The 21,523-nt window shown below is 56.5% G+C and overlaps 1 protein-coding gene across 5 annotated transcripts in view; it reads left to right on the top strand.

Annotated features, from left to right (window-relative positions):
* The window catches only part of Syn3 (synapsin III), a 312,905-nt gene that overhangs the window by 275,672 nt on the left and 15,710 nt on the right, over positions 1-21,523 (top strand). For all 5 annotated transcript variants that reach the window (XR_002394920.2, XM_013072249.3, XM_004844778.4 and 2 more), the window contains exons 8-9: positions 12,288-12,430; positions 19,085-19,159. Coding sequence is in view for 4 of the 5 variants with exons in the window: in XM_013072249.3 (XP_012927703.1) it covers positions 12,288-12,430; positions 19,085-19,159 (218 nt within the window). In the remaining variant the exon portion in view is untranslated. The remainder of the gene's footprint in view (positions 1-12,287; positions 12,431-19,084; positions 19,160-21,523) is intronic.

The following is a 21,523-nucleotide window of genomic DNA, read 5'->3' as shown; positions in this document are numbered from 1 at the left end:
GTTGGTGAGGACATGGGTCAGTTGGAATGCAAACACATACACCTAGTGAAAGTGTGAATCGGCACAACTTCTTATGTTGTCGAAGTTACACAGGAGTTCTTTTATCTGTGCCAACCTAGATACACATGTGAATGAAACAAAGCACTTGTTTGTAATTGTTTTATTCACAATTTCCAAAACTAATGTGTTCATTAACAATAGAATTGATAAAGTACATTCATCCAATGGAGTGTTTTCAGCAATACAAAAGGACTAAACTGTCCATAATGACATGGATGAGTCTCACAAATGCACCACTGAGTAGAATAAATGACGTGTCGAAGAATGCCCATTTCTAAACTTCCACTGATGTAGCATTCGAAGCCAGGGAATGTGTACCATTAGCGGGGAGGCAGACTTAGAGGATAGGGCTTTTAAGAAACACAAAAAGACCTGGGGTGTAGCACATGCACAGCAGGGACTGCCAGGCAGGGCACGGAGCAGCCTGTGACCACATGGACAGCATGGCCCCTGGGCAGGGGTGCTCAGTGCTGAGGAGTGAGAGTGGAGAGGAACCGTGCTGGGGCCAGGCAGTGTTCGAGGGTCCGACCTGAGCCCTTTGATCCCTACTATTTTAGAATTTCTTTCAGTTTTTATGTCTTAATAGTCCGTGTTTGCAGTACATAATGTTCACATTCTTTGCATGGAGCTGGCACACATGCCAACACATCCTGATTCCTGTTTCATCCCCTCCCCTCATCCCCTCCCTCCCTCTCCTGATCCCTTCCCCATTTAAGAAAGATCTGTCTCCCTATGTCCCATTATCTACCTTTTATTTTGATCTTTATTTATAATTTGGGTTCCTCATATAAGAGAAACCATGCAATACTTAAGCCCGTGTGTCTGATTTACTTCACTTACCATTATGGTCTCAAGATGCATCCATTTTCCTACAGATGACTCCAGTTTATCCTTCTTTGTGGCAGAGTAGTACTCCACTGTGTGTAAATACCACACCTTCTTTATCCATTCATCTGCTGATGGACATATGTGTTGCTCCTAAGATGGAGCTGTTATGAGGTGTGCTGCTATAAACACGGGTGTGCATGGGTCACTGTAATATGATGTCTTTAACTCTTTGGAGAAGATACCTAGACAGCTAAATGTCAAATGGAATTTCTAGTTTTAGTTTTTTGAGGAATGTCTACTGATTTCCATAGTGATTGTATTAGTTTCACTCCCACCAGCAAAGAAGAAGTTTCCCTTTTCTCCGCAGCCCACCAGCATTTGTTATTTGATTTCCCAATGAAGGCCACTCTTTCTGTGGTGAGATGGAATCTCAGCATTGTTTCAATTTGCATTTCTCTAGTGGCCAGCAATGCTGAGCATCTTTTCATGCATTAAATGACCATTTGTATTTCTTCTTGCCCATTTTTGATGGGGTCTTTTGTGTAGCGGAGTCTAATTTTCCGGGGTTCTCTCTACATTTTAGATGTCGGCCCCTGTGTGAGGAGGGCTGGCCTCCTCTACAGGCCTCCCGTTCTGTAGGCTTCTCTTCCCTCTGTCCTAGACCCTGAAGCTGAGACCAGCTAGGCGCCCGTGGCAGTGGCGTGACCATTGGCCGGGCTCAGGTGCAGGCTTGGCCTCCACAGGCCCTTGACCCTCTCGGTTAGGACACTGAGGAGAGGACCCCGGCCTGGCCTCACAGTGAGGAGATGCTGAGCAGCCCTGGGCGGGGATGGCTCAATGCCCTTTAGAGACGTGAAGCCCATGGCCCAGCACCGGGCCAGTGGGGAATGGCATTTGTGGAATCTGGGATCGGCCCCTCTGGTCTGAATCTGGGCTCGCCATGTGCGGTTCTGTCCTTGGTGAGGTGTTTGCTCTCCCTGTACCTCGATGTCCTCCTCTCTGGGGACAGAAATGCCCTCCCGGGGCTACAACGGTGACAGAGGCATCAGTCCTGACCTGGAGGGAGTGAACTGAACGCCTGCTGCAAGTATAAACCGCTGCTTTGCTACCTCACTTCCTCGCTGCTGCTCTCAGCCAGAATGGGCAGTGGCTCACAACCAACAAACAGGGAGGGGACTCTAACTGGACTTTGATTTCGGGTAAGCTCTCGAATTAGGAAAAGAGCTTCCAAGGTCCCCAGGAGGGCAGAGATAACAAGCTCACTGCACGCTGGCAATCGCTTATTCCAAAGATCCAGGCTGGGGCTGTCTGGGCTGCAGTCTCAGCACTGGCTCGGAAGATAAGAACCAGAGGACCAGAGAGAAAGGGCCTCGCGCAGGGCCACACAGCGAGCAGCAACCCCAGAAGGAGAACAGGAAGGGAAAGGAACACCTTGGAGATTGTCTGGCCCCTTCCACCCTTTAAGAAGAGCAACAGCTGGCGCAGTGCTGACATCATAATGTGGAGGTCCCCCTTGTCTGCGGGGCACAGGATCCAGGACCCCAAGGAATGCCTGGACCACAGGAGTCCCGGGCTCCCGACTCAGCGCTCTGCAGCCCCTCTTTGCCAGCTTGTGCTTCAGGGCCACTGCCAGGCAAAGCTGGGGCGCAGGGCACAGGCCCGGTACCAGACGGGGGCACGGAGGCTGACAGAGGACAGAGGGACACTCACACCCCGCCCACTCCCAGACTCGTCCCAAGAGTCTGTGCACCCAGACTAACCCCGACTTAAAGTCTGGGTGTCAAATCCATCCACACGCGTGGAGTGGGCAGAAGGGCCAGGCCAAGGTCCTCTGCACTGCAGTAGCAACACTCCGGACGAACAGCTCCGAGAGGGCGTGTTGTGTCACCCGCAACTCTGGGACGGAAGGCCAGGCTGAGAAACGGCCGTCCGTTCCCTCGGAGGAAGCAGACAGGCGCGCCTCCATCCCAGACTCCGGCCCACCCCAGGCGGCCCTCCCGAACTCACCGGAGCTACAGAAACGCCTGCTGGGTTCAAACTCCGGGACACGGCTGCAGACCGAGGGGGCTTTCAGGGTCCAGGGACTTCTGCTCCCCACGCTGTCTCCCCGCCCAGTGACTCCTCAGCCCCAAGCCAGCCAATCAGGAGAGACTGTGAGCCCTCAACCAGCCAATGGGGAGAAAGCTCAGGGCTTCCCGTGCTCCAGGGCTGAAATCCCCACTTCCCGCTCAGCGCGCCTGCTGCCTCCTGTCTGAGTGCACCCGCCCCCTTCTGCAGTAGTACACTTTAATCTCTGCCTTGTCCAGTCCTGCTTGCTGTCTGAGCGCATTCTTTCTGGCACAGACACTGTGAGTCTGGGGTTCATTCCTAACACCGAGATCAAGAGTACCGGACGCAGCGTGGCGAGGGATTCACAGACCCGCCTGTTCCTGGGCCCCGTCCTCTGTCCAGGTTCCAACCGTGGGGCGGAGCCCATGTGGCTGTCCCCTCCCAGGGCCCTCACCAGCCCAGCTGTTCAGGAGCCAGGGTTGCACTCATGACTGGGGCGGAAGTGACATTCAGACTGACACCGCCGTGGGACGAGGCTGTCGAAAGCCCCCGTTGCTCCTCCAAGCCCTGAGGGCCTGGACGCAGAGCCCAAGGCTGTCCCTGCCTGGCCGCCAGGAGAGGGGCAGAGGGCGGGGGGACACGAGTGGGAGCTTCGGAGTTACTGTGGCCCAGGCCACTCCTCCTTCCCTTCATAAAGCGCCTCCTCGTGGCTGGTGGGTCCCGGCGCCCACCCATCCCTGCGGAGAGCAGTAGTGGGACCGGACCGTGACTGAGGAGAGGGAAAGGAGGCTCCGGTGGGGCCCACCCCAGGGTGTGGCCAATGTGCCGCTGAGCTTGCAGTGGCTGGGACCAGGGTCAGCCTTCAAGGTGACCTTGGCAGGGACGTGAAGCAGGACTGAGGCCAAGGCCAGCCCGCAGCCTCCGAGTTAAGGATGTTGTTCACGTTTTTAATAGCTGAAAATAGCATTGAGAGAAAAACTTCTATTCTGCTTCTGATCTCTGGGGACAGAGAAAACTGAAAGCCTGCTGGAGACAGATCTCAGACACCCTGAGACCTTTCCACCCTCCTGCCTCATCCTCCCAGAGTGCTGGGGCTACAGGAACCCTCACACCCCTGATCGGGATCATGTGGCCTGCAAGTAACGGGCCTCTGCCTTGAACCAGCGAGACGGGGCTCGGCCGAGTCACCCCGGCCCTGGGTGCTGTCCATCTCTGTTGCTGGCCTCCTGCAAGACCAGCTTCTCCCTCTAGTGTGGCTGTGGCAGTCTCCTGGACACACAGGTCCCAACTGTGCCCACCAGGAGTGAGAGAGGCACAGCAGGGAGGACCCTCGCCCCAAACCAGCCAGACACAGGCCCTCTGATTAGAGCCCTGCTTGGTTCCCCCAACCTGCTGTTTGCACAGCCGTTCGTGTGGGGATCCCGACCCCCAGCCCAGTTTACAGTGCTCTGCCCACGCAGCCGCCCACCCACCATCTGTGTGTCCGTCACCCCAATGTCACCTGGGCCTCCCCCCTCCTGCCTGTGCCCGAGCCCCGCAGGGCCACACTGATGGTGCCCAGCTGGGAGCCACACGGCCCAGGGGACCTGGCTCTCCCAGGGACAGACCACACCGGGCCGTGGCTCCTCCTAAGGTTGTCGCAAAGCCAGAGGAGCTGCTTAGCACCTGCCGCATAAAAAGCACCTCCGAGGCCTCTGCGGGCCGCAGTGGTATGACCTGGTCCTCGTGTTATTAGTTGTTGACAGCTGAGTCACAGGTGCCCGGGCCAAGCCCATGGGCCAGCGTGAGCCAGCCCTGCGGGTCCCTGGTATGAGCCTTGGGGCCAGGGGCCTGGGGCTGAGTCACCAGGCCAGGATTCCAGCCAGGGAGCGAGGTGCAGCCTGGCTGCCAGGTTGGCCCTCTCGTCCCTCCAGGAAGGGAGGACACCTGTGCCCCCAGCCGCCCGAGTCTGTGGTCAGAAGAGCTCGAAGGAGAGCAAGAGACGAGGGCAGGAAGGGGCAGTGGGAAGCACGGGAGGACGAAGCTGCCTCCATCCTTGCTTCAGCCAGCACTGGAGCCCCCTCCCTGCTCCCCACGCTGGGGACCTTGGGGCCAGCGTCCCCTGTGGACTGTCACCGCAACTTCTTCTTCCTTTTCTTTCTTTCTGTGTGTGTGTGTGTGTGTGTGTGTGTGTGCTTGCGCGTGCACTGGGGATTAAACCCAAAGCCTTGAGCACGTTACACAAATGCTCTGCCTCTGAGTTACAACTCTGGACATTTTTTTCCTGCAAGGCAAGTAATTAATTTATCAATGCAGTTAAAGAAATTAAAGCCAAATTTTTTTTAAACACATGGCAAGAATTTATACCCAGACTGAGTGGTCAGGAGGGCTGTGTCCTATGTCCCTGTCCTGGGGACTGGAGCAGCTGGGGGGGCCTGTGGGTGCAGGCTCCTGGGACAGGGACTGTCCTCCCGTCCTCCTGTCCTCCTGTCCCCAGCAGAGCCCTTTGCTCCCTCACGCCACCCAGCGCCCCCAGGGGCATCCTGTTGGAGCACTGTTTTTGTGTGTGGGGATTTTGTTTGTTTTTATTTGGTACTGGGGATCGAACTCAGGACCTTGCGCTTGCGCAGCAGGTAGCGAAACTACTGAGCTAAATCCCCGGCCCCTGTTTTTTGTTTTTGAGACAGGGTCTCACTGTGTAGCCCAGGCTGGCCTTGAACTCATGATCCTCCTGCCTCAGCCTCCTGGGTGCTGAGATGACAGGCAAGCACCCCCGCGCGGGGCCGTAGGAACCATGGAATCCCCATGCTCACAGGAGGGATGGGCAGGAGGCCTTCCCAGACGCCCCAGCCCAGGCCACACCTCTGCACATGCGCAGTTGCCCTCTGGGGACCATCTGTCCAGCGTCTGCCTCTCTCCTGGACTGCGAGCTCCTCAGGGCAGGGACCAGGGCCGGCGCCTCTCCTGCCCCTCACCGGCGGCCCTCGGGCAAGGCGTTCTTCTCGGGTCTGCAGGACGACTACAGTGCGGCTTCACCCCGCTGGCTCAAGCTCCTTGGCAGTAAAGAGCACGGGAACAGCGGGGACAGAGCAGCTCGGCTGGAGCCCGCCCCTTGTGTGTCACAGCGGGGAGCAGAGGCGCACGCCTGTCATCCCAGCACTCTGGGAGGCTGAGGCAGGAGGACTGCAAGTTCAAGTCCAGCCTGGGCAACTGAGCGAGACCCCACCTCAGAATGAAAAATAAAAAGGTCTGGGGATGCACAGTGCAAAGGCCCTGGGTTCAATCCCCAGTACTAACAAAGTGTCCTGGCCCTTCAGCTTTCTTCCGGTACAGACTGTGGGCCACACCTGACAGTGGACCCATCCACAGGGCTCCTGTGCCCTGCTGGGGTGACCCCCAGTGGTGGCGTGGGGTGCGCCCTCAGGCAGGGGCCCACGACGGGCAGTGTGCATTCTCAAGGGAACCGCAGCTGCTCTCGACCTCTGTCGGGCGCCGTGTGGACGCCGAGCTGGGCCGTTCCCCATTCCAGACTGGACCACGGACTCCTTGGGAGCCCACATCGTAGCTAAGCCCAGCCTTTGGGGCGGTTGTGCTGACAAGTGAGCCCATATGAATGTCAATTGGAGCAGGGACGGGGTTCTGCATGGACGTGGCTCTCTGGGAATGACGCAACGTGTGCACCATGGGATTTTCTTCCAGCAGTGGCTCAGGTGTCCGGACACAGATGCCCATGAAGCTAGCCAGCTCTGAGGATGTCATCAAGAAGTGTCCTGTGTTTCTTTTGGCCTGGGCATGCTCGGGAACAACTTGACTTGGCCGTGTGAGCTTGGACAGTCTGGGCACCACCGGCTGAGGGGCTTTGCGGCCCCTGCTTTCTCCTGAGTCAGGAATGGGGCCAGCTGTGGCCGTGGCTGAGGGGACACTGTTCCCAGCACCTGTCCCTAGCCCTGCCTTGAGGGCTGCAAGACTGGGTCAGACTTCGCCTGAGGGGGCAGAGGCCGCCCACTCTTCCCCAGCCGACAGCTTCCTAAGGAGCTGACGCCACCTGGGAATGAAAATCAGGAAACAGCTCCCCAGCCGTCAACACACAGTGGACCCTGTCTCAAAAGCCAAAGAGAAAGGAGTGACAAAGGTGGTTAGGAAACGCACGGAATGCTTATTCTGAGCCACACTCCCATCTGCGCCGTTTCCATCCAGTGTTCAGCTCCGACCCCGAGTTCAACAGCAGCCCCAGAGGTGGCTCCCTCTTAGCTGAGCATCAGTGAGACCCAGAGAGGCCAAGTGGCTCCCCGAGGTCACAGCCCATGGGACGGAACTGGGGTCTGAGCTCACACTTTGAACACTGTTCTGTGCCTCCTGGAGAGACCCTGGTGGTCCCTGGGTTGAGGGGCTTCCACGGCGGAGAAAGAGAAAGACACTGCGATAGTTGCTTTCATTTTGATAATGAAAGCTCCAGGGCTGGGTGATTTGCACCAAGTGAAAGGGCTCCAGTGTGAGTCCCCAGCACACACCCCACCATGGTGCCCAGGACAGGAAGCAAAAGCAGGGGAGTCCCATGAGAAGGACGTGGAGTCCTCCCGGGGCAGCGTCCCCTGTGACCCATTGTGCCTCACCAGCCACTACCTCATGATGCCACCACGTAGAGGACGAAGCTCCCAGCTCGAGAGCTCCTAGAAAACACACTGGAGCCAAATCAAAGCTGGGCCTGGTGGTGCACACCCATAATCCCAGCACTTGGGAGGCTGAGGCAGGGGGATCATGAGTTTGAGGCCAGCCAGGCATCCAGCACAGCAGGGAGGAGTGGCTGCTGGACAACAGGGGCTGGAAAAGCCCAGGCCAGGGTTGGGATGGGCTGGGACCTGAAGGAAGCAGGGCGGTAGCTCTGAGCAGAAGGAGAGGAGAACCAGACACCACCGCAAGGACACGCTGGGCTGGGAGAAGGGATGGCCAGAAACTGGGCTGCAGGGGCCCAGCGCTGCCCCTCCTGCCAGTCCTCAGGAAATCAGGCTGCCTACGCAAGATGCCTCTGGTCCTTCAGAAGGAGATGATGGCAAGGCCCAGTCAGGAGTGGTGGCAGTGGAAGTGGCCGTGTCTCCCCTGCTTCCGCTCTGGGCCAGCCTCTCTCCCCCACAGGGCCCTGCCCCCACAGGAAGCCTGCATGCTGGGCCTGGATGAAGGCAGGGTGCAGCCCCAAGGCTGGCCACTGCCCAGTGGTGGCCTGGAGGGGTCAGCACCAGGCCACCAGGCCCCACCTGCAGCATGGAACATGTCCTTTGGCAGTGTCCAACTGAAACCACTGCAGACAGGTCCGGGGGTACCGGAGCTGGCATACCTTGCTCCAAACAGCCCCCCACCTCCAGAACCTGTGCTGCCAGCAGCCTGGCCTCGCTGTACCCGCACGGGGAGGTTCCGGTTCAAGGCCTGCCTGGCTCTGTCCCCACACCCTGGGAGAAGTGGGCCTTTGTCCTCTCCCTGTGCTCAGAGAGACAGGACAGGACCGCTTCACACACCTGAGTCCATTCGTGGGACACTTCCGGAAGAGGACAAAGAGGTCCTACACGGGGGGCTTGGGTGCAAAGGAAGATCGAGACTCATTTCTTCCCCGATTTCCTCTTTACATCTTAGACCTCTTTATGCCTTTTACTGGCCGTCTGCAAGCGGCTTTCTTTGAACCCTGCCCTTCAGAAAGGACGGGAGTGTGGGAGGCTAGGTCAGGCTGTGTCCCCAGACTGACTTGGCAAAGCCCCGCCCCGTGTGATGGGGAGGTCACGAGGGCGGAGCCTCAGGCTGGGCCTCCCTTGGAAGGAGAAAGTCCTCCGGACCCAGCCTCCGTGCATGGTTCAGGTCAGAGTCGCTCCTGGGCGCTGTGCTCACCGTGGAGTCATCCGACTTTTCTCTGCTTCCTGGCCGCCTTGGGCTGAATATCTGTCCTGCACCAGGCCCTTCCACCCTGGAGCCAGCCAGCCCTGGACTGAAAACGTGAGCCAAAGTCAGCCTCTCCTCCTTTCAGTTCTGGGTGTCAGGTGCTGAGTCCCAGCAATGGAAAAGCGACGGAGACTCACCGGCGCACTGATCGCAGGCTCCAGCTTCAAGAACTATGAGGTAAGTGTTGTCTGAGCCCCTAATCTGTGACATTTTACCGTGGCAACTGGCGCCGCCCAAGTCAGCCTGCACTTCCACTTCGAGCTGGCCTGGAGCCGGGTGCTGGGAGCTCTTGCTGGCTCTGTCACCCGTCACCTGGCCTCCCTGGAGGAGCTCCAGGTTTTGCTGGAAGGACAGCGGAAACTCTCTTGGACACTGTTCCTTTCCCCTTAGAGAGGCTGAACCATGTGCAGACCAGCTTCCCTTTTCTGCAGTGGACACACACACAAGGGCCAGTCCCTCGCTGGCGTGACCACACGCACTCTCAGCTTCCTGTTGCTCCGTGGTCTCTCTCCTGTAGCCAGGCTTGTTTTGACCTTTTACGATGGAAACTTTCAGAAGAGAAAATGGTAAGCTGGAGCCCATGTGCCCATCACTCAGCCTCCCTCTCCTCGTCACCAACGCTGGGCCCTTTCTTCGTTTCTAAAATATGTGTTTGACGACTCATGAAATTCCTCTTCCTCTGAAGCCTACAGCTCCACGGCTTTTAGGGTTTTCACAAGGTGGAGCGGTCACCACGTAGAATCCAAGACACCTCGCCGCCCACCCTAACCCACCCCCGGCCTCATGTCAGCACCACATGGGGCCACTCGCACCAGGGCCTCAACGGTTGACCTCTTCTCGGGCCTCCAGCCCTGCACAGCCACGGTGGGGACGACACGGTCTCTGTCCGTCTGTGACAGTCCCCTCCCTGGGCCGCGAGCGCACGTCTGTGTGTGTGCGTGTGTGTGCGCATGCGTGCGTTGTCCTGTGTTTATTTGGTATACCAGATCACTTCTGTAGAACTTCCTGCGTGCTGTGCTCCGCCGTGGCCTGCCTTTCCTGTGGTGTGGCTGGACACCGAGTCTGAGCCAATTCGGGCTCAGCTGTGGCCAGGTCACCCCAGGGAGGAGGCTCTCCCGTGCCACCCCTGCGGCCCAGTCTGTCTGATGGACTCTGGATGTACAGATGGCTCTGGGAGGTCAGAGCATCTGCTGACCCCCCTGACAGTGGCTGCTCCCCTCAGCCTCTCCTCAGGACTCGGCAGTGGTTGCCTCAGCCTGGGCCCTCATTGTTCTGGAGGCCTCAGAGGGTGACAGTCTCATTCTCTTGCTCCTCCATTTTGTTAGCCGACATTCATCCCAAATAGGGACGTTTCTTCATCCTTTTCTTTACCCATTTCTTGGGGTTTAGGGTGTGTGTTTTTTGAGACAAGGTCTCACTACGTAATTCAGGCTGTTCTTGAACTCACTACACAGCCCAGGGTAGCCTCGAACTCACAGCAGTCCTACTGCCTCAGCCTCCTGAGTGATAGGATTGCAGGCATGTGCCTCCACGCCCGGTCCATTTCCTGAATAAGAAGACAGTGCCATAGCGCCCCAGAGGTGACTGGTGACCCTTTGCGAAGTTGTGGATGATTAACGAGCTGGTCTGTTTCAGCGCAGCGTTGTCCTCTCGGAGCCTCAGACTGCCCGCCCGGCTCCGTGGTCCCTCCCCAGGTCACACGTGGTCTTGACACACAGCTCTCCCCGCCAAACACGGCCCTCCCCCAAGCCTGCGCAGCGGCCCCTGCCAGCAGGCAGCGGCAGAGTCCCCGCCAGGAGCCACAGTCTGGGTGTGCAGTGCGTGCGGGGCTGTTTTGTCGGGCAGGGTTTCTTGGGGCACAAGAGAAAAGCGTGCTATGAAGTCGTACTGACGACTCAGAGCAGCTCAGCAGGACTGGTCGTGGTCACAGCTTCCAAATGAAGCAACAGTGAGGGCCGCAGGGCCCACCGAGCCCGCATGCCAGGCTCCCAGCAAACATCTGAGATTGCTGTTGGCACAAAAGAAATCTTCAGTGAGCACCTTCTACACGTCCCCGTCCGGCCACAAACCTCCCCCCCGGTACGCGTGCCTAGGCCTGAGGGACCGTGCGTGGCTCACCCACTCCCCGCCGAGTGCTGTGCTGCTCTGGGGTCACCTAAATGTTCCTAAGGGAGCGAGTGACCCGGCTGAGTGCCCTGGCTCTAAGGATGAGGCGACGGCTGAGTCCCTCCACCCAGTCCTCGTGTCCGGCTCTGAGACACGGGCCTGGCGAGAGGACCCAGAGTGAGCTTCCAGGCGTCTCCGTGTGTGCGCCGCTTGTCCTACAAAGGACAACACACAATTCAGGGGTGCCCACACACAATACAGAGCTCACTAAAAGCCTGGGGACAGCAATTGCGCTTCTAAAAACCTGAAATATAAAGACACAGCCGCAAAACCTGCAGCAGCACACAGGCAGGGCCACTCTCGGCAGAGTGGCTCAGAAAGAGGAGCTTTCTGTACACAGGAAGGCTGTGCGCCGCCTCCCTGAGCCACTGCTGCCCGTGTGAGACGCCTTGGCATCACGTTCTGCAGAGCCCGTGGCCGACCCGGCGCAGGTACCCGAGGCCTCTGAGTGCAGCCACTTGATTTCTGCACCGCCGCCTCTGCCGCCTCTGTTCCAGGCACAGTGGGGTTGCATCGCCACTGGGAGGGGGCGTCTGGGCAGGAAGGGGACAGTTCCAGGGCCAGCTGCAGGCCGTCCCTCCCTGTGGAAGGCGGCCTGCACCAGGCCAGGCCAGCCGGGTCTCCCGAAGGCAGCACCTCGGCCCCAGCTCTGCACCTGTTGCCCCGTAGCCTGGAACAAGTCTAGAAGTCTTCGTTTCCTATCTGAAGTGACCATTATAAGGCCCGCCTGTCCCCCCTGGGCCGGGAGGATCCCAACAGGCCGCAGGTTGGGATATGGGTGGTGGCAGCATCTGAGAGGGATGCAGATGTCAGGGCCAAGGCTCGATGGGGGTCCAAGGGCGGGAGCCTGGGACGGGAAAAGGCAGGAGCACGCTGCCTGGAACCTGCCACCCTTGGCCTCCGCCCTCAGCACCCTCGGCACCAGGGGACAGGGGAGGGGCCACCACTCCGAACACGCAGGGTCCTCAGGGCCTCCAGGGCCCAGCTGCCGATGGCACCACCTTGAGATCACCGTGGGGCCTGGGCACCCCACTACCCCCTTCTGGGTCTACCTGGGCTCCCACCCTGCCCCGTACACATCAGTGCCAGCTGCTCCCCAGGCCTTGACCAGCACTGCAGGCCTTCCTGTGTGTGGAAGCACACACACTGCATGCACACACGCATGCTGTACACACTGCACAAGTGTGGCACACGTGGCAAGTGACCGCACGGTGTCCTCCTCTGCACAGCCACTGCATCCCAGGGTGGGGTGACACTCGTGCCCTCTTCCTCCCATGCAGATCAAAGTGGAGAACCAGCTTGACTACCAGGACATCACCAGCGTGGTGGCCATGGTCAAGACCTATGCCACCACCGAGGCCTTCATCGACTCCAAGTACGACATCCGCATCCAGAAGATCGGCTCCCACTACAAGGCGTACATGTGAGTCTCGGGCAGGGAGCGCAGAGTTGGCACCACTGCTGTCCTGCCTCAGCCTCCCCAAATGTCACAGCCATCCCTTGCTGCCCCTCTGCTGCTCCTTCTGTGGCCAGGATACTGCGGCTCCTGTCAGCCACGACCCGCCCTGGGCAGACCTCTCCCCACACGGGCTGTTTCCCTGGGGACGAGGCCTTTCGGGGCCTGCTGGGGTTTGGGCCTCCAGTTGCCCCCGGCACAGAGAAGCAGCCAACCCACTCTGCATGGCGGAGGTAACTCTGGGCGGCCACACGGTGCACGCCTGTCATCCCAGCGCTGCAGGAAGCTGAAGCAAGGGATTGAAGGTCTGAGCCCAGCAGGGGCAACTTAGCAACTTGGGAGATCTCAAAATGAAAAATAGAAAAGCTCTGTGGATATAGCTCAGTGTGAAGATCCTGGGTTCAAGAGTCAGTATCGAAAAAATATAGATTACCCAGGGCCATGGCTCCAATGGGGCTTCTCTGGAACCAGAAAAACCAGTTCGAAGCTGGACATGGCGGCACACACCTATAATCTCAGGTGTTCCAGAGGCTGAGACAGGAGGATCACAAGTTAGACAGCCTAGAGAGACCCTGTCTCAAAGTAAAAAATAAAAAGTCAGTGATAGGCTGAGAGAGAAGTTAGGGAAATGATCCCTTTCACAGTAACATCCAAAATAATCAACGAAATATCTAGGAATCAATCTCATGAAGGAAGCAAAAGACCTCTACACTGAAAACTACAGCACTCTGAAAAAGGAGATCAAGGAGGATATAAGAAGATGGAAAGACATCCCTTGTTCCTGGGTAGAAAGGATCAATATAGTGAAAATGGCCATACTTCCAAAGCTGCTATATAGATTCAATGCAATCCCAGTTGAAATCCCAACACTATATTTCATAGAACTAGAGAAAACAATCCAAAAATTCATTTGGAACCAGAAGAGACCTAGGATAGCAAAAGCAATTCTAGGCAATAGACACATGGCTGGGGGTATCACAATCCCCAACTTGAAACTATACTACAAAGCTACTGTGATAAAAATAGCATGGTACTGGCAAAGAAACAGACCTGAGGATCAGTGGAATGATTAGAAGATGCAGAAACAACTCCAGACACACTCAGCCACCTCATCTTCAACAAAGGAGCCAAACACCCTCACTGGAGGAAAGATGGCCTCTTTAACAAATGGTGCTGGTCAGTGTTGATTTCCTAAAATGAGGGGAGAAGTGTTCCTTCTTTTTTCTGCTTTAAATGTTTGATATAATTCATCAGTTAAAATGTATATGAGCCTGTTGTTTTCATATAGGTAGGTTTTCAAGCTAGGAATATACTTTCTCTAATAGGTGCTATTCATATTTTATATTTTCCTCCAGAGTCAGTTTCATTAATTTGTCTTCCAAGGTACTTCTTAGAAGTTGTCAAATTTATTTCAAAAAGGATTTTTGTAATCTACTTTCTATATCCTTTTAAATTCTTTAAAATCTGTGGTAGTGTCCTCTAAATTTTGACATTGTAATTTTTAAAATGTATAATTGATATTGTGTAATAGGAAGAAAAGGTCTAAAAGCATAGGGGAAGTTGGAGGGGTAGGAGAAAGGAAAGAAGGGAAAAGAAAACATATGAGAAAAGGAAGAACATGGAAACAAAGTCTTTGCAAATAGAGAAGGGTGGAGGGGGTGAAGGGAGGGCAGGGGAAGGGGAAAAAAAATAAGAACGGAGATACATCATGTACAGGTACAAGATCCCAATGCTGAATGTGAGTGTATTTTATATCTAAAATGTATCCGTAAACTTAATGGGAAAATAAATAAATAAATGGTGCTGGAAAAACTGGATTTCAACCTGCCAAAGATTAAAACTAGACCCCTATCTTTCACCGTGCACTAAACTAAAATCAAAGTGGATTAAAGATCTAAATATTAAAACAGAAACACTAAACTTGCTGGAAGATAAGTTAGGTAGAACCCTCAAAGACACTGGCATAGGAAACAACCTTATGAACAAATCCTCAGTAGCACAGGAACTAGCATAAAGAATCAACAACTGGGATCTCATCTTATTAAAAAGCTTCTGCACTGCAAGAGAAACCACCAACAGAGCTAAGAGACAATCTACAATGTGGGAAAAAATTTTTACCAGCTGTTCCTCAGACAAAGGTCTACTATCTAGAATATATAAAGTACTCAGAAAAAATCAGACCCCCCAAATATAAAGACCCAATTCAAAAGTGGGCATCTGAAATGAACAGACATTTCTCAGACAAAGAAGTAAAAGCAGCAAATAAACATATGAAAAAATGTCCAACATCACTGGTCATTCGCGAGATGCAGATGAAAACAACACTGAGATTCCACCTCACCCCAGAAAGTGGCTGCTATGAAGAAATCAACCAATAACAAATGCTGGTGGGGTTGTGGGAAGAAAGGAACCCTTCTCCATTGCTGGTGAGAGTGCAGACTGGTGCAACCACTGTGGAAATCAGTGTGGAGTTACCTCAAAGAACTAGGCTTAGAGGTCCCATTTGACCCAGATATTCCCCTACTGGGAATCTTGCCCAAAGAATTAAAAGAATCATACCACAGTGATATATGTGCGCCCATGTTCATACCGGCACAGTTTGTAATAGCGAAAGCTTGGAAACAGCCCAAGTGCCCATCAGCTGGAGACTGGATAAAGATGTGATGTTTTTTTACAAAATGGAGTACTACTCAGCCATAAAGAATGAGAAACTGGAGACATTTATAGCTAAGTGGATGCATATTGAGGCCATACTCTTAGGTGAAATAAATAGGACACACGTGTAAATATCGAATAGTTTCTCTGGTGTGAAAAACTAAAAATGTAAATTAGGATCAAAATGAATAATTGATCATGTGAAACAGGAAGAAAAGGTCTAAAGGAGAAGGGGAAGTGGGAGGGGAAGGGGAAAGGAAAGAAAGGAAAAGAAAAAATATGAGAAAAGGAAAAATGGAAACAACGTCTTTGTAAATAGGGAAGGGTGGAGGGGTGAAGGGAGGGCAAGGGAAGGGGGAAAAATAAGAACCAAGATATCACGTGAAGGTACAAGATCCCAATGATGAATGTGACTGTGCTGTATACCTAAAATGGACCAATAAACTTAATGGGAAAAAAAAGTCAGTGATAGAGCAGCTGGGTTCGAACCCCACACTGTAAAAGAAGAAGAAAGAAGAAAGCCACTGCCCAGGAGGCCATATCAGGGCTTGCAGGCAGGGAGCAACAGGAAGCCTGGATGACTGTTTCGTGGGCTTTTCATTGAAGGGAATTTGTTAGAATACCATAGGTGATCAGAAACTGTAAAGCACTAAACACCAAAACCCCACGAAGTCAGCAGTGTCAGAGACACTGGGGACCTGGGAGGCTCCAGGAATCTGCACAGCCAGAAATGACGGACTATCCGCACGGCCCCTGGGCCGAGGATCCACCCAAGCGAGCATCCGCAGTGCTTCTCCGCGATTGGGATCCCATGGAAGCAGCGGATGGCTAGGGAAAGTCAGGCCAATGTGGAGAGCCCACCAGGAAGGACGAAAGCGGAAGGGGCCATGCCCTCCAGAAACGGTGCTGTGGCTAAAGGAAAGGCAGGACCCACGGGGGTCCACAAGGATGGTCACCCCGGGGCTGGGGCCAAGCTGGAAGAGGTGGGGGTCCAGGCCTCCAGAGAGGTCACACTGTCCCCGGGCCTCTTGGGAAGGCTGGGGCCGCTGCCCCTTGATGCTGAGGCCCGAGGGCCAACTGTGTGTGCCGAGGCACATGTGAGGCCTGGCGGTTGGGCCGGACAGTGGCAGAGTCTCCTTGGGCACAAACCCAGTGCCGTGTGGCGAGTGCCCAGGAGCCTGCCACCCCCCACTTCCCAGGGGAGTTGTGCTGGTCGTGGCCGGCCCTGTCAGGCCCTGTGGCTCCGGTTGCTCCTGCACTCCCTGAGCGGCCTCTCCTGCCGAGGGCCAGCTGGTGGCCAGGCTTCAGGACCACTCGGTCTGTTTGGATCTCCACTCTCAGGCATTCCCTGGGACGCCGGAGCAGTCACCGGGACAGACCCAGGGGAACAGCACTGGAAGGCCGGCGCTGGTCCGCAGGGTGCGCTCAGCCCTGCCCGTCATCCTCCACCCTCTCCCGTGCCAGCTGATTCTGACCTCCTGCGTCCCAGGGGTGCTCGGACCCCTCCCGCCCTCCAAGCAGCGCGGCTACCCTGATGTCATTTCCTGTCCTCATGATGTCATTTCCCTCCTGTCCTCATTGTCCAAGCTCCATTCCACACTGGCGACACCTTGTCCTGGTTTCTTTTCCCATGGGTAACCTCTTCACCTCCCACTTTGTCCAGAGCCTCTTTGGCCTGACAGCTGCAATTTGTCATCGGTCACTGTGTCCTGGACCCCAGTGCCCGCACCAGGGAGGGGCTCAGTGGAGAGCCTGGCTCCTCGGCCGCATTCTGCTCTGCTGGGCACATGCAGGCCTATGTCAGGGTTCTCTGAGCAGACACTGGGAGGGAGTGTGTGTGTGTGTGTGTGTGTGTGTCCTGGCCCACGCACACACACACGTCCATGATTATTTCTCTGCATGTCCGTCCATCTGTGTGCTAAGCCGAAGGTCACGTTGATCAGTGCCCCCCACTCCTGTCTGGGGCCCTGGACTTCCTGACCCCCAGAAGCGAGACAGAGCCATTTCTGGGCTTTGCTTGGGTTCAGTTTCTTTCAGCGGGTGGTGTTGTTTAGCAGCAGTACTGCGGATTGGACCAAGGAAGCCCTGAGTACCTCCCAGCCCTCTTATTTTTCAACTTTGAGACAGGGTCTTGCTAAGTTGTCCAGACTGGCTTGAACTTGCCCAGACTGGCTTGAACTTGCCTAGACTGGCTTGAACTTGCCATGTGCCTGCCTCAGCCTCCCAAGCAGCTGGGATCACAGGCGTGTGCCCCCACACCCAGCAAAATTTCTGTTGCCTGTGAGCTACCCCGTGCATGGCATTCTGCTGCAACAGCCCAAGTAGACCAAGGAACTCGGATCACAGGCAGACATCCCAGGCCCCTCCGCGTCCACCGAGGCCCGCGGCTCTTCTGCAGAGGGTCCAGGCCACCAGCGTGGAGCTGAGACAGGGTTTGGGGCAGTGATGACAGCACCGGCTCTGTAGACTCTGTGAGCTGAGGTGAGCGGTGCTGGTGACCCCGTGACCCCACCTCAGGCAGCTGTGGCTCCTCATCTGCCCTGGGTCGCGTCCTCTCCAGTTCCTGTGGCCTCGGCCCAGACACCAGCTCCACCTGTCTCTGCTCGCTTAGAATAATAGGAGCCCGCATTGTGCCGGAAGATTTATGGGCTGTTTCCTTCCAGGGCACAAGAAGCCCTGAGCAGGATGGGACCACAGTTGCTCCCATTTTACCAGGAAACAAAGACTCAGACATGTTGCCATGGTTACACTGCCAGCAAGGGCTGAAACCAGGATTCAAACACCTCTGTCTGAGTCCTCCGTGCCCGTCTAGGTCCCCTGTCCCTGCTCACCTTCCAAGGTGCACAGTGTCTGCCCTGAGGTCTCGGGGTGGCTGCTTCCTCCTCGGTCCAGAACTCAGCTGCATTATGCATTGTTAGCTCCCTGCCCCCGCCCTCAGGTGGCCGTGGTGCTGGGACCCTCGGTGGCCCTGCGAGGGGACCCAGATGGAAGTGCACTGACCCCTCAGGAAGAGGGGCCCAGGGTGGTTGGGAGGAGCCTCACACACAGTGGGGAAGGCTGGCTCTGAGGGAGCCTCACCTCACAGGAGCCGCAGGGTGGGCGGACTTGGAGGTGGAGGTGCCGGGAGCCCGAGACTGGGCGAGGGCCACGCCCAGGGAGCACTGGGAGGTGGCAGAACAACCTCCAGGTACCGTGCAGAGAAGGCCAGGAAGATAGGCAAGACAGGCGGCCACTGACAGCCCGCTGCCCTCCCAGTGGGCAAAGTCGTGGCTTCTCTGCCAGGGTCACACTTAGTCCTCCTTCTCCTTGAAAACAGGTCCAGTGTTAGTCAGCTTTTTGGTACCGGGGATCGAACTCGGGTCCTTCCACTTGTGAGGCAGTGGAACCACTGAGCTAAATCCCCAGCATAGTCAGCTTTTTGTTACTGTCACAGAACACCGAGATGAATCAACTTAAGAAGAAGAAAGGTTGGTTTGGGCTCACAGTTTCAGAACTTTCAGCCCCCGGTTCCTTGGGGCCTCTGGCAGCCAAGGCACAGCTTTCCTCAGCTACCTAGGAAGCCAAGGAAGCAATGGGAGGCTCCGTGCCCCCTCCGAGGGGCACTTCCGGACCTGACTTCCCCCCGGGCTATGCCCCTAAAGGGCTCCAGGGACCCAGCCTCAAGCCTTGGGCCCTTTCGGGAGCTGCCACAGCACCAAGAGTAGGGCAGTTTTCTCAGACATCAGCCTTTTTAGAAATAACCCTTCAATGCAAAAAAAAAAAAAAAAGGTATAGGAAACAATATGTAAGATGCAACAAACAAACATGTCATCACAGGGAGGAAAATAAGATCGGAAAGGCAGGCTGGGGTTGGTGTGCACCCGAAGCCCACGCCACAGCTCCAGACACTGGGCTGTGTCCCAGGGCAGCAGGCGGGGCAGCGGGGCGGGAGGCAGCGGGCAGCCCTCACGTGCCTGTCTGCTGCAGGAGAACCTCCATCTCCGGGAACTGGAAGGCCAACACGGGCTCAGCCATGCTGGAGCAGGTGGCCATGACCGAGAGGTAAGAGACATGCAGCCCGGGCTGAGGAGGCTGGGGGTGCTGTGTGCCCTGACGAAGCTGGTGAGGACAGCTGGCCGGAGCCCAGGGGACCCCCTTCCCCAGGAGAGGGTGGAGCCCCAGCCCCGAATCAGGAGCCTCAGGGCCAGGGGAGCCGGGTTCCCAGTCATGGGGTCCATCCATCCCCTCTGAGCACGTCTGCCAGCACCCCTGTGCAGGGCTCTGCTCCCGGCCAGCCAGGCAGTGCTGGCCAGGGCTGGCTCAGCCCAGGGGAGGCCACACTGGAAACGCTGGGCCCTCACCAGGAACTCAGAACACACAAGCCCATTGGCAGCGGGGACCTGGCTCCTCAGACCCAGGCCATCGCTTCTTGAACACAGCTGCTGCTGAGCATCCTCTGGCCGCCCCTGCCCGTCCCTGTGGCCGAGCAGCTGCTATACCGTGACTGGACAGCCCCGTCTGGCCCTAGGGACCCCAAAGATCCGAGATCCACACACAGCACTCCTCTGTGTGTGCCAGGGTGACAGCCAGGGCTCAGGGGAGGGTCCCCTAGGAGGGAAGAAGAGCCCGTCGCCCAGCGGGAGGCCGGGGTGGGAGGATGTCAAGCTCCTGCCACACCTGGGCAACTTAGAGTTAGAGTGACCTGGGGACACAACTCCGTGCAAAGGCCCTGGGTTTGATTCCAGTGGTTTATAAAAGGGGGGTGGGTAAAGGAAAGAAGGACTGTGTAGGAGCTGGGGGAGCCAGAGGACCCAATCCAGGGCTGAGCCCCCTCGAGGAGAAGGTGTGACTCGACCGCCAGAGGAGCAAGCCTGTGTGACCCCGCACAGAGTGGAGGCGGCCTGGTGAGCCCGCCGCACCCAGCCCGGAAGGAAACTGGTGCTCTGCGCCCCCCCCCCCGGTGCCACCAGCACTAGCGGGTCTCCCCTGCAGGCTGAGGCAGCCAAGCCCCTCTCCCAGTGCTCATGGGACAGTGGCCCTTCCTGGGCTCGGCCCCAGCCTTCCCCAAGGAGAGCTGCTCCCGCAGGGAGAGGCAGGTCTCACACGGGGCAGAGCCTGCGTTTGCTCAGCTCTCTGGGCCGGGCCAGGCTCAGGCACAGCCGAGACAGGTGTGCCTCCCTGTTGCAAGGATAAGGAAACCAAGCTGCAGGGGCGCACACCCCACAGTACTGGCGGAGCCTCAGCCTCTCCTTTCCTCGTCCTCACTGGGAGACCGGCCGGCCCTGGCAGGTGGAGGCCAGTGTCCCTCCCAGATGCTCGGCCACCACCCTCCTCGTCCAGGACCGGGGCTCAGAGCCACAGACGGAACAGAGAGTGGGCGCTGCCCTGTGACCGGGGAGCCGGGAGAGGGCAAGAGTGGTGACAGAGTCCCCTGTGACTCCCCAACTGCCCACCACAGGACCCGAGGGCCAGCCCGGAAGTCCTGGGGACAACTGCCTCTTGTGGCAGGGTCGGCCAGCTTGGGGCTCTGTCCCCAGCAAAGCAAACTGGCCTTGCAGCCATCGGATGGCTGACGGGGAACAAAAGCAGCAGGGCCACTGGGCCTGCGTCCCCGGGCTCAGGGAGAACGCTCCCTTTGTCCCCAGGCCTCTCACGGGGCTGGGCAGGCTCCAGTCTGGGAGGGCGCAGCAGAGCGTCTGGGCCCTCAGGCGGATGGGGCAAGGAGGGTCTCCCTTGAGAGGCTCCTGTCCTCGCTCTCTTCTCCATATATTCATATATATATCCCCGGTACAAAACATATATATATATGTATGTATGTATATGTATAGTTTTTAATTAAAACATTCGTAGTAATTTTTTCTGGTGTCAGAAATCGAACTCAGGACCTTGCACTTTCAAGGCAGGCAGCAGCACCACTGAGCTAAATCCCTAGCCCTCATTCATTGTAATTTTTATCACACCCCCAAAAGGCAATGCTTAGATTTTTTTTAATTTATTGCAGTAAAAGGCACATGCCATGAATCCCCTCAAATCCTGCTCGCTGCTCCAAACACACCCATCCCATCCTTCTTGCGGAGTTATGCAGCAGCTCTGGAGCCCTCCCTCTTTCCTGAGGGTCTGTAGCTGCACTTCCTGGTGCTTCGATGTGCAGAATGGATTCAAAACGTTTCCCTTTCACGGTCATTTTGATTTTGGGGAAGAGCTGGAAGTCCAGTGGTGCTAGATCCATGAATAAGGTGGGCGAGGACACAGCGTTGTGTTTCTGAGCCCCCTTCTGCTGGATGGCACTCAGCAGCAGTGGCTGTGTTTTTGATCACAGCTCACAGACCCTCAGGAAAGAGGACTCCAGAGCTGCTGCAGACACTGGCAAGGATGAGGGATGAGTGTGTTTGAAGCAAGGGGGAGGATTGGCAATGTGTCTTTACT

This window comes from Heterocephalus glaber, unplaced genomic scaffold (genome assembly GCF_053883595.1).
Source record: "Heterocephalus glaber isolate CG9 unplaced genomic scaffold, H.glaber_assembly_v1.0 deba00001572, whole genome shotgun sequence".
NCBI classification, from domain to species: domain Eukaryota; kingdom Metazoa; phylum Chordata; class Mammalia; order Rodentia; family Bathyergidae; genus Heterocephalus; species Heterocephalus glaber.
Note: the sequence above shows the minus strand (reverse complement) of the source record. Positions and strands in the feature narration are given on the sequence as shown.